The sequence below is a fragment of the Mesoplodon densirostris genome, chromosome 9 (assembly GCF_025265405.1).
Source record: "Mesoplodon densirostris isolate mMesDen1 chromosome 9, mMesDen1 primary haplotype, whole genome shotgun sequence".
In the NCBI taxonomy this organism is placed as follows: Eukaryota; Metazoa; Chordata; class Mammalia; order Artiodactyla; family Ziphiidae; genus Mesoplodon; species Mesoplodon densirostris.
In genome coordinates this window covers 39,072,704-39,085,374 of record NC_082669.1, presented here as the reverse complement: position 1 = coordinate 39,085,374, position 12,671 = coordinate 39,072,704, and the positions used below count along the sequence as shown (strand labels likewise).

Genomic DNA, 12,671 nt, shown 5'->3' with positions numbered 1-12,671 from the left:
ATGTTTCATCTGTGAAATGAACGGGTTAGATTAAATGATATCACAGGATTTTAGAGTAAAAAATATTATCATCCTGTGACTTTCATGTTTGCTGTTTGTACTCTGGTTTTGGAAACTTAATTCACTGAAGACAGCAGGTACGAGTTCTAAAATCTGGTATTTAGTTCCTAGGCTGACTCTTGAAGTACAGTCTTAGCTGCATTCCTAAAAATGGGTATAAATGACAGTTAATTTTTTAAATGTCGCTTATCAGATAGTACAACTACTAATATGTATGTACTACTCTTTATAATACTTCCTGTAACTCCGTGTATTGCTAAATTCAGTACACAGTTAAAGAAAACGTTAAAAGGAAATATTATCTTGAAATGCCACTACCTTCTGAAGTTTTTTTTTTTTTTTTTTTTTTTTTTTTTTTTTTTTGCGGTATGCGGGCCTCTCACTGTTGTGGCCTCCCCCGTTGCGGAGCACAGGCTCCGGACGCGCAGGCTCCGAACGCGCAGGCTCAGCGGCCATGGCTCACGGGCCCAGCCGCTCCGCGGCACACGGGATCCTCCCAGACCGGGGCACGAACCCGCATCCCCTGCATCGGCAGGCGGAATCTCAACCACTTGCGCCACCAGGGAGGCCCCCTTCTGAAGTTTTAATATTTATCACTCTTGCCTTGTAGGGGATTTTATTTGCTTCTCCTGAGTGTTTAAAGGGTCCAAATGATTTAATACGTTTGTGGCTTCATGAATCTTCTCGTGTTTATGGAGACAAACTGATAGACACAAAGGATCATAATTTGTTTCACAAAAACATGCTGGAAACTGCTAGTAAATATTTTGAAGTAAGTAAATGAATGCCAGAGGTCACTATTTGCTCTGGCACAAATTGGCATTGGGACAGAAATGGGATAAGGATGTGAATGAATTGTGCATACGCTTACCTGGCTGAAACAGCTGTGACCCCAGGATGCAGTTGGTCTGTACTGGGGAGCATCATACCCACCTACTCATGGTTTGATTTGCAAGCTTTTCCCTGCATAGGCCACTCTGCCTCCAGATGAATCATTTCTGGAGACTGACATGACCGTGTCTTTTTCTTCCTCCTCCTGCAGGGTGTAGACAGCTATGTGCTGCTTCAACAGCCCCTCATCTACTGCCATTTTGCTAATGGCAGCAAAGACCCGTGTTACCTGCCGATGAGAGACTGGGAGGTGCTGAGGACATTTCTGACCGAAGCCTTAGATAACTACAACGAACTCAATGCTGCCATGCACCTTGTTTTATTTGAAGACGCCATGCAACATGTGTGAGTTGACTGGCTGTGATGCTTTTCCACAAAGTAAAAATGGCTGGGTGTCCACAATTGTTGTTGTAGTTCAGTGTGATCTATTGAATACTTGGAACTATCAGTTCTTACTTCTTGTTTGCCATACATTATAAAACTAAGTGTCTCCACGAAACTTAAATAATGTTAAAAACAGATGTTACCTCAAAAAATGAAAAAAAAAAAAAACTTGATTGACAACACAAGAAGAAAAACAGGTAAGCCACAACCCTCTTAAATGACATAAATATGTCACATCCCAGTAAATGCAGCCACTTACCATGTCATAAGCAAGAGGCAACTTGTAAAAGACCTCAAGAATGTACATATGTAGGAAGGAAATTGACTTTTACATTAAAGAAAAGTAATTGATAATCTGAGTTAGATGAGAAAATTATCTTCTGCAAAAAGTCATTCAAATCTTCTTAGTTTATATAACTATGAATGTGTGGGCCTGATTCAGAGAAGGTCACTAAGAGGTTTTATTGCTTACATTCAGCAAATACAAGAATATCAAACGTAATTCTTTGTATAATAGTAGATAAGTTTTATATAAATGAATAAATAAATAATAATAGGTTTAGGTGTCATGGATCCTTTAAAAAATATTAAGTGTCTCTATAAATTATGTCACAATCTTAATAATAAGGTCTTACATAGGTACACTACCTTTTGAAGTGCCATCAGGACCATAATTTCATTTTCTTTTACTGTACCTCTGTGAGGTAAGAATATTAAGAAAGAAGAAGGTAAGTGACTTGTTCAAAGCCTTAAAGTTCATAAGTGGCAGAGACAGGGTGGACTCAAACTGATTTTCCTTGGTTAAGAATGTTGATTGAGTGCCTACTTAGTGCTAAAGAGAAACATTGCCAGCCTATTCAGTACTTATGTGCGTATTAGAAAAAAAAAGGGAGGGCCATGTTTTCTGGGCAGAAAATGAGAAAAAGGCCCCTCTCCTGGTGTAGAGCATGGCTGACAAGGCTCTGACCTCCTAGCCTGGGCATCTTGTGCAGTGCACAGACTATGCGACTGTCTGTGGCACCTGTGCTGTCAGACGTTGCCTGAGGTACTGGGGAGACAGCAGCAAAGGCAGTCCAGTTCTTTCTCTAATCGAGCTTATGATTTAGTGATGCGATGGGACAAGGATATGAACAAATAAGCAAGTGAGAAAAATGGCAGAAAGTGGTATGTCCTGCTGAGGAATACAATTGATTGACTCTGAGAAATAAACCTGTGGATTCCCAAAGAGGGACTGGATGTCTATGTGAGGAGGTGACGTTTAAGGTGAGATCAAAATGATACGCAGGAGCTAGGCATGGAAAGCTCTGGAGGAAGAACATTCTAGGTATGGGCAGATTTCATGTGGCCTCAAGACTGAACGTTCAAAAGCAGAAAGAGGGTCATTGTGGCAGCATCCTGGAGACGTGGGGAGAGCAGTGTGTGACAAGATGGGGAGGTGGGCACAGGCCTCACGTGTACAGCGTGTTTCCTTCTGACCAGAGGAGGGGGTGTTTATTTCATTCTAACTGCAGTGAGAAGCTTTGGGTCAGATTTTAGCACGGGAATGACAGGATTTGTTGAAGAGTCTAAACAGCTTGCCGTTGCTGCTGCCATGTGGGAAGTCGATTGCATCTTTCCTTCCAATCCTGTTCTCTTAGTCACCATCATTTCTCAGTGGCTGTACTGGTCTCCTAGAGCTGCTCTGACAAAACACTACAAACTAGGCAGTTTAGAAAAGCAGATATTTATTGTCTCAACAGTTCTGGAGGCAAGAAGTCTGAAGGGCTGGAAGGGCTGTGCTCCCTTCTGAAGGTGCTGGGGAGGATCTGTTCTAGAATTCTTTCCTTGCTTCTGGTAGTTCCTTGGGTTATGACAGCCTAACTCCAATCTTCACGTGGCAGTTTCCCTTTGTGTGTGTTTGTATCCAGATTTCTCCTTTTTATAAGGACACCAGTCGTACTGGATAAGGTGTTCACCCTACTCCCCTATGACCTCATCCTAACTAGTTTCTTCTTCAATCACCCTATTTCCAAATAAGCTTATATCCTCAGGTACTGGAGGTTAGGACTTTAATATATGAATTTGGGGGGAGGCCATTCAATGAATAACACTGGCTTTTCTAACAAGTGATATTTGGGCAAAGATTAAAATAATGAAAGAAATCAAGAAAGAAGGAAGTATGTGAGGAAGGCGACTCAAACAGACCCAAAAAACGTAGAGAATTCAATTTTCAGAAGAGTTCCCCCTTAAAATGTTGAGCCCAAGTGCCTAAGAAAAACTTGGGAGGCCTCCCCATCATCAGTTACTATAAGCATGTGAGGTGTTGATTGTTTTATCGATCCCTTTGCAGTTGCAATCCTCTGATTACGCAGAAGGGAAGCTTCAGTTAGAATCTCTGACCGTGGTGATAAGTGAGGTATTAGTAACACTTGCTGGTTGGGTTAGTATACGCTGACCATCTGTCGTGGCTCGGGTGGAGGAGATGTCCCATTGGCGCTGAGGAATCTTCCCCTCTAATCCTTCAACACAGAGTTCTCAGTGACCTAAAGGGAGAGCCATTACTTTGATCAGGGATTATGAGCTAGAAGCTGATTTACTCAGAATCAGAGATGATTTCAGAGAGTATCCTTGAAAGTTGTAGAAAGGGACTTTTGCCACTGAGAGACTCTGGTGAGGTACAGACCTCAAAGCACACATTAAAATGAAATGACAAACCTGCTTTGTAACTTGGGGTGTCACTCATGTTAGAGTAGCCTCGCAGCTTTCCCAAGGTGGTTTTGTTGTGTGGTCCTGTAAAATAAAATGTAATGAGATGGCTGAGCTTGGAAAAATAACCTGTCTTTGCAGCTATTGAAGGTTTTCAGGAAATGCTCACATGTGTTGGTCCTTGTATAAGTGACCCCAACTTCATTTTTTCAAAAAGCGCTCTTTAAAAAAAAAAACATCTATGTGGATCATTCAGGGCTTGAAGTTTAAATTCATTCAGGAAAACAACTGAGAACAAATACAACAGTGTGGTTTTTTGGTTTTCTGTTTGGTTTTTTTTTTTTTTTTTTTTTTGCATTTGGGTTTCCATATGCTTATATTTTGTTTTGTTGCTTTTCTTAATATTTATGACATAATTATGGCAAATTTCTTCAACCAAACTCATATTTTGATCATGTTAAAGCCAATTTATTCCTAACTGTAAGATATAGCAATAGTATCAAAAGTTTAAGCATTCAGAATCTCTTCAGTAATATAGAACAAGGGATTAGTTGACCTTGCCGGAAATTTAACTCTGGGATTCTAACAGTTTCAGTAAATGTTTTAGACAGCTCGAGGCACAGGGAAAGCTTTAGTGCAAAGGACGTTAAGAATCCTATAAAAAGGCAGGTGTTTAAAATGCATGAAGCAAGTCACATGTGAGGTGTGTGTCGGTTTGAACAAATCCATTATTTCCACAGTAATTCTACAGCAAAGGTTTCTGGCCCCCAAATATTCCCCCTTTGATGTCCTTGTACGTGGATGCTGATGTGAGGTTAGGATCTTTTTTGCTTATCAGGAAAGTGTGATGCTTTGATGAAAGGCCTTGTCTTCATTTTCTGTCCTCTTCTGGTGGAGAGTGATACAGCAGTGAGGGTCCAGATGTCATTAGCCAGGATGGTTTGTTAGGCGAGCAATGCAGGGGCAGACGCGGGCAGCATCTTTGTTTAAAGGAACAGGGACGGAAAGTCTGACATGAAAATTGGAATTTAGTATCTAAATATGTGAAAAATGAAACAGACATGGCCCCGGGGCTCGTTGGATATCATTTGCAGGGGGTGTGCCTTCTCTCCCCAGGTGTCGCATCAGCCGGATCCTGCGGGCTCCTCGGGGTTACGCGCTCTTGATTGGAGTGGGGGGCAGTGGCAAGCAGAGCCTGTCCCGCCTGGCAGCCCATGTTTGCAGCCTCGAGGTCTTCCAGATCACTCTGACCGAAGGCTTTGGAATCCAAGAACTTCGGGTAAGTACAGTGATGGGCATCCCCGCGCCCCTTCTGCCCCAGGATATAAGTGCTCCTGTCATCCATGGAGAGGGGGGAAAGCTCTTTAGAGGATTTAGTTGGCTGTTTCTCCTTCATGGTCAGATTAGTAGTAGCAAATTGCTACCAACATTTATAGGTATATAAGCCTATAAGCCTGTAGAACTGGCTCAGAAAATATTTTATTAAATACTTGCTTACACAAACATGTTCTTTCTTTTGCATTGACCATACTTGATAATCAGCAGTATTCATAGCCCCATACGATTTCGGGGGGGCGGAAAAAGATACTTTTTTTTTTACAAGCATGAAGAGATTTCTTCCACTTTGGATCAGATTATGAAAATAAAACATGATGGGAACACAGTCAAGAAGCTCTGACGTGTTTTTAAAATTTTGCTTTTGAGTTACAACAGTACTTACAAAATAGTACTTAGAGTTTGTGGCAAGTGCTATTTTAAAGCAAAACAAACAAACAAACCATATGCTTTCAATATTACTAAATAAAACTAACTACATAAGTCACCAGCCAATGAAGTAGACAGCTGTTGAAATGAGACAAAAACTTCTTTTAACTGTGTTGCTTGACAGTGGCGTTACTACATTCACTTTTACTCGAATAGAAAGGAGTTGTTTCTCAGGAGCCTATTTGCGTCTTGGGCTCCATTAGGCCACAAACATGATACTCATCATTATATTCCAGAAATGGAGGTGACGTCATGCTGTTTGCCCCCGTAAGAAGATGGTCACTGTGAGGAAAGAATATGTAAACGGGGGAAAGGACAGCACACAGCCCTCCCACTGTAGCGCCTCAGTTCTCCCTAGCCCTCGCACACACACTCCCAACGTCACACCAGCATTTTAATACAGCGTGAATAATGGCCTCCTTTCCTTACAGGTAGATCTTGCCAATTTGTACATCAGAACCGGAGCCAAGAACATGCCCACTGCGTTCCTGCTGACAGATGCACAGGTTCTAGATGAGAGCTTTCTCGTGCTGATTAATGACTTTCTGGCATCAGGTGATTAAATCAACACATTTCATGAAAGATCTTCCCCAAAGACAAATGATCTGTAGTTTCAGTGAACTTTAAATAGAGATAATTTGTCTTTGAGATGTTTGCTGGGGCATGCTTTGGGGAGAAACCTATAAACCTAACTAATTTGAAGTATATTCTTTCTTAGTCTGCTTGCGGATGTGAGATGCCTTGGAGAGGCCTTCAGTGAAGTAAATGTTATTCCGACATGTGCGAGTTTAGTGGGTGGATTCGTCATAGCTTGTCCTCAGTGGGTTGTGTGTCTTGTAAATGCAAAAAGGACAATTGCGTTTCTGTTTCACACTCTTTATCATTAAAGGTGAACTTTGTATTATAAAGCATTTCAAGTCATGTATAAAATTTAAATTGTGGCAGTCTTTTAATAACTCTACTCATTCTTTTGGGGGCAGGGGAAATCCCTGATCTGTTCAGTGATGAAGATGTAGACAAGATAATTTCTGGAATTCGTAATGAAGTTCATGGTCTGGGCATGGTGGACTCCAGAGAAAATTGTTGGAAATTCTTTTTGGCCCGGGTGCGACTACAGCTGAAAGTAAGTAACATTTGCTTTATTTGCATTTAGTTAAACATGCTGTTAGAACTCTGCTATGGTTCTGTTTCACAATTCATATGAGAAGTTTGAATTCCACTCATTCATTTTGTAAGGACTTCCAGTCATTCATTTTGAAAGGACATTTGCATTTTTCCATGAGTGTCCACAAGGCACCTTCTTCAAGTGTCCCGTGATGCTGGGCTCCTACAAAGCATTGCTCTGAGCAGATTGCACTCCTCGAGTGAACTGAACATGGTCTCTGTCCTTGAGGAACTTACACTATTACAGGAGACAAGAGACACCACAAATAATGGTAGTATGGGACCAGTGTGAAGGGTGCCGTGTGATTCCAGAGGCGTACAGCATCCTTCCTTATGGCACTAGACCCTCCTGGAGGAAGTGATGTGCTGTGTGTCAGGTGTGGCTTGGAATTCATGGGGAAGCGATGGGGTGGGGAAGAACTTTCAGGGACAGGAAATAGCATTTCTATAAGAGTAAAGGTGGAATGCACGGTGCATATTTGGAGAAACCCCAGGTAGCTCTAAATGACTGGGATGGAGAGTTCCTGTAGGAAGAACCAGGTGGATCAGGCTGGGAAAGTAAATGGGGGTGAAGCAAGGGTTTTGTAAATCATTAAGGGAGCAGAGGAAGAGTTTGAGCTAAGGAAGTGACTATTATGTTAGTACTTCAGGGCAAATAAGTATGGCCTATCACTCAGATGATCTGAGGCTCAACCCACGGTTCCTCCGCAGAGACTACTCCATTCTTTGGTGTAGCATATAGGACTATAATATAACCAAATAAGAGCAGCGAGAAGGATGAAGTAGGACTTCCCTGGTGGTGCAGTGGTTGAGAGTCCGCCTGCCGATGCGAGGGACACGGGTTCGTGCCCCGGTCCGGGAGGATCCCACGTGCCGCGGAGTGGCTGGGCCCGTGAGCCATGGCTGCTGAGCCTGCGCGTCCAGGGCCTGTGCTCCGTGGCGGGAGAGGCCACAGCAGTGGGAGGCCCGTGTACTGCAAAAAAAAAAAAAAAAAAAAAAAAGAAGGATGACGTATTAGAACAAGAAGCCCCTCCAAACTCATGGCAGAAAGCCAATGTAAAATGCTAATATGGAAAATTGAGACTTCCTAGTATAGTAATGCCTAGTAACCTAGAAAAGTTACTAATTTGCTACTCCTTCTAGTATTCCACACCTGTCAAGTTAGGAACAGAAGACTTCCCTGGTGGCGCAGTGGTTAAGAATCCTCCTGCCAATGCAGGGGACATGGGTTCGAGCCCTGGTCCGGGAAGATCCCACATGCCACGGAGCAACTAAGCCCGTGTGCCACAACTGCTGAGCCTGCGCTCTAGAGCCTGAGCACCACAACTACTGAGCCCCTGCTCCGCAACTACTGAAGCTCATGTAGGGCCCGCGTGCCACAGTTACTGAGCCCGCGTGCTGCAATTGCTGAAGCCTGCACGCCTAGAGCCCATGCTCCACAACAAGAGAAGCCACCTCAATGAGAAGCCCGCGCAACGCAAGGAAGAGCAGCCCCTGCTCGCCACGACTAGAGAAAGCCTGCACGCAGCAATGAAGACCCAACCAGCAAAAAATAAATGAATAAATAAATAAAGTTAGGAATGGACTTTGCGGCTCCTGTAAAGCCTGGAGTACGCAGGAAGGGATGGGAAGTGGCATTAGCTGTGAATATACCTCTGTTGAGGAGGTTAAGGAATAGAGTAACTATGATTCTTTTCCACCCTCCTGTTTCAAATTCCACATTGGTCTTACTGAGCAATTCTGGGCTGAGGTTAGAAATCAGAATTCAAGGTTCAGTTGCCCAAAGAGTTTTCTGCCCATCAAAAATGTGACTAAGCATCTGTTGGCCAGGTTGTCACGAGGCCGGGGATTTCTCCCTGTTACATTGCGATATATTTGGATCAGATTTTCTTTGTGAAATGGGAAAATAAGTACAATAATAGAATTTGAGGCAATAACGTAATAAATCAGCAGCAGTCCAAGTCTGTTGTTCAGAGCAGCAGAATCAACGTCACCTAGGAACTTTTCAAAAATGCAAATTCTCCAGCCCCACCCCAGAACTCTTAAATTAGAAACTCCAGGTGGGACCCAGAAATCTATGTTTTAACAAACCCTCCAGGTGATTCTGAAGCATGCTGCAATTTGACAACCACTATTACAAATAATGCTAGCATGAGCGTCCTTTACATGCATATTGTATACACAGCTTTGCTTGCTTTTGTAGGATAAATTCTTAACACGGGAATTGCTAAATTCAGTAGTTACAGCTTGTAGCAGTTTTAAATTGTGCCTGCAATTTCTCTGATGCTCTTCTGACTCACAGGTGAGATTCAGGCCCCCTCTCCTTGGGTCTGGGTGGGCTTATGACTGCTTCAGCTAATAGAGTAGGGTATAGTTCAGCAGAAGTGATGCTGAGTAACCTCTGAGGCTGAATCATAAAGGGCCCACCTTTCCATTGAATTGTACATGGTTTTTTGTTTATGAGTTCTGTGCATATTAAGCAATTAGGCTTATATATATGTGTTGGATATTTTTCCTGTTCTGTCATTTATCTTTTAAATGTATATATGGTACATGTCTGTTTATTTGTTTATAACTCTGGAAAATTTTTAAAGTTTTTATCCTAGATTAATCAGTGTTTGCCTTTATGGATTTGGGGTTTCTTACATATTTAGGAAAGTGTTTTTCTCTCCAAGATTTAAAAACTCTCACTAGAAGCAACTGGAACTCATTTGGGCTACAAATGAAGAGAATGTCCAAGAACAGTTCCTGAAAGCCTCCCTCCCATGTCAGAGTCCAGACTAGCTCAGTAATCCCCTTACAAAGCCGTGCTTTTCCATCTTTCTCTCCCGCCAGTGACCACCCTGCTGCTTCCTGCCTCATGATCACACGATGAGTGCAGTAGGAAGAAAGAGTGGGGAAGGAAGCTGATGTCTTACTGATCACAAGTGTGTCCCTTGTCACCTCCACCTACCAGGGAGTATGGGGAAGTGAATATTTGATCTTGTCACAAAGGCTTTATGAATAAAATTGGAAATTGGTTTAGAATAGGAGCAGTATCAGCCTTTCCAGGGCCTGCATGCTTTCCTGCTTTATGTTTAAAACTATGCTACATCTGGAATATATTCATTATTGTTTATGACAAAGAGTGAGCCGAGAGGTTTCAGGTTACTTTTGTTTTCCCCCCAAAAGATGTGTTTTTATCTCAACACTATGTATTTCTTCCTTACTAATTTAAAGGACCAGCTTTATTATATGCCAGATAGCCATGTTAACTGGGTCTATTTCCACATCCTCTATTCTATTTTCTTTTTACTCCTACTGATTCCAGCTCTGTACTATGTAAGGTATGAAGACTTTATTATACTTTTTCGTATCTAGTATTTCATTGCCCTTATCTAGGTTTTCTTTGTTGCTTTTACATGTTTTTAATGTCTGGATAAACAGTAGAATCATTTTGTCAGATTCTAAACACATTTTATTTAAATTTTGGTTGAAATCCTGCTGAAAGCTTTTTTTTTTAAATTAGGGAGAATTGAATCTTCATGATAAAAGGTCACATTGCTTTTGTAGAAGGACTATTTCCTTCATAAAATTTTCTACTGGTGTATTGTTTCTATATAGGAGAACTGTTGATTTTTAGTTTTGTAACCAGCTACCTTACTGCCTCATCCATCATTTTCTATTAGTTGGTTGATATATAGCCTGCAGATAATGATATTTTGTCTTTCCTAATATTCTGTTTATCCGTTCTCCTTCCTCACTGCATTGGCAAATCTACAAAAGAAGGTGTTTCTAATGTTTCACTATTACATTATATGTTGGCTTTTGACTCAGGATGTATATCGTCAAGGAAATATCTACCTATTGGATTTCTTTGCAGCCTCTCTTGAGATAATTACATGGTTGTTCTTTTTGACCTTAGTAATATTCATATAGTACAGAAGTTTTGCATTTTCATATTGTTAAATCCATCAGGCCTTTCTTCTATGCGTTTCCTGTGATTCTATGCTTTGGCAGGCCTTACTGAAACCGAGATCAGTTTTATATTTACCTATGTTGTCTGAGCCTTTTCATAGTCACATTTTTTCATATGCACCTTGGTAGAAGCTAGAATTTATTTTGGAGTTAGGTATGGATCATTTTTCCCTATTGTCACAGGATTAGTAATTGAATAATTTATCTCTTCCCTACTAAAATGAGTAGGAAGATTTTTGTTTGTTTGTTTTTTGTTTGTTAAATGCTGAGGAGGAATGAGATCTCTCCCTCAAATACTTCGCATCCTTCTTGGCCTTCGCTTAGTTTGCTGCATCATGAGAAAGATCAGTGGTCAGCACCTTAGGAGGGAGAAATGATGCGGCAAAGAAACGACTTTCCTTTTAGCAAGAAAATGGCAGCTTCTTTCTCTTTATCTGTGTGTATTACCCGCAAATCCTCAGATTTTTTTCTAAGGAATAATGGATTTCTCTGTTAGTTTCATATATTGTGGTATTCACCAGCATGTGCCAAAGACTCAGAATTTCTGATGAGCTGATGCTTCCTTTGCATACGTTCCTAGCTGGGCAACACGGGAAGCTTAATGTGTTACAAGAGTTGGCGAGCACACCTGGCAGGTCAAGCTAAATGATGTGTAGTTACCACCCCATTACCCATGCTCACCACCCAAACTCAGTTCCTATTTGGAGTGCAGGGGTAGTGGGAACCTGTTGGCATGTGAAATGTGACCTCTGCATTCCACAGGGCAGTGTGCCCATTAATGATGATCAGATGCGTGTCCTTGGATGGGCTGAAGTAAACCGTGAGTCAGCGCCAAGTGCCTCCTCTCCTTCACATCTGTGTATGTGTGCATCCTTTCCTGCATAATTCTCATTTACCCTTAGAGTATAGTACTGTCATCTTCTCTCCTAATAACTTTAGTTAACCTGAAAACTCTTCTTTCTTGCCTTCCTTCCTGGCCATGTGATGCTGTAAGGAAAAGAACCCTTAGTGTATGTAGCAGCCCCTAATTCTTTCCCAAGGTTTTAGTTATCTGGGTGGTTATCTAACTGTCTGTCTGTCTGTCTATAGGTTGGGGGTATGTGTGTGTAGTTTTTATTTTCTTCATATGGTTCTGTTTTTTTGTTGTTGTTGTTGTTTTGTTTTGTTTGTTTTTTTTTTTTTTTTTGCGGTACGCGGGCCTCTCCCTGCTGTGGCCTCTCCCATTGTGGAGCACAGGCTCCGGACGCGCAGGCTCAGCAGCCATGGCTCACGGGCCCAGCCGCTCCGCGGCATGTGGAATCCTCCTGGTCTGGGGCACGAACCCATGTCCCCTGCATCGGCAGGCGGACTCTCAACCACTGCGCCACCAGGGAAGCCCTGGTTCTGTATTTTTAAATTATATATATTATGCATTATATACATACATAAGTATATGTTATATCTATGTATATATATAGAGAGAGAGAGAGGAAATTCATTTTTGATAACTTAAGATATATATGTTCATTTTAGAGAACTTAAAAATACAGAACCATATGAAGAAAATAAAAACTATGCTCAGTTATATTGCCTAGAGATAACAACTGGAAACCTACTGGTATATTTTCTTCCAGTTTTCTATGTGTATAGACACACATACAAAGTACATACTCAGAACTATGTTTTTTTTTTTTCACATCTCTCACTATTTTCTTTTTTTTTTTTTTTTTTTTTTTTTTTTTTTGCTGTACACGGGCCTCTCACTGCTGTGGCCTCTCCCGTTGCGG

At 41.6% G+C, this 12,671-nt stretch overlaps 1 protein-coding gene across 3 annotated transcripts in view; it reads left to right on the top strand.

Annotated features, from left to right (window-relative positions):
* The window catches only part of DNAH11 (dynein axonemal heavy chain 11), a 313,208-nt gene that overhangs the window by 177,125 nt on the left and 123,412 nt on the right, over window positions 1-12,671 (top strand). For all 3 annotated transcript variants that reach the window (XM_060108331.1, XM_060108329.1, XM_060108330.1), the window contains 5 exons: window positions 671-832; window positions 1,103-1,296; window positions 5,137-5,299; window positions 6,216-6,339; window positions 6,765-6,907. In XM_060108331.1, coding sequence (XP_059964314.1) covers window positions 671-832; window positions 1,103-1,296; window positions 5,137-5,299; window positions 6,216-6,339; window positions 6,765-6,907 — 786 coding nt within the window. The remainder of the gene's footprint in view (window positions 1-670; window positions 833-1,102; window positions 1,297-5,136; window positions 5,300-6,215; window positions 6,340-6,764; window positions 6,908-12,671) is intronic.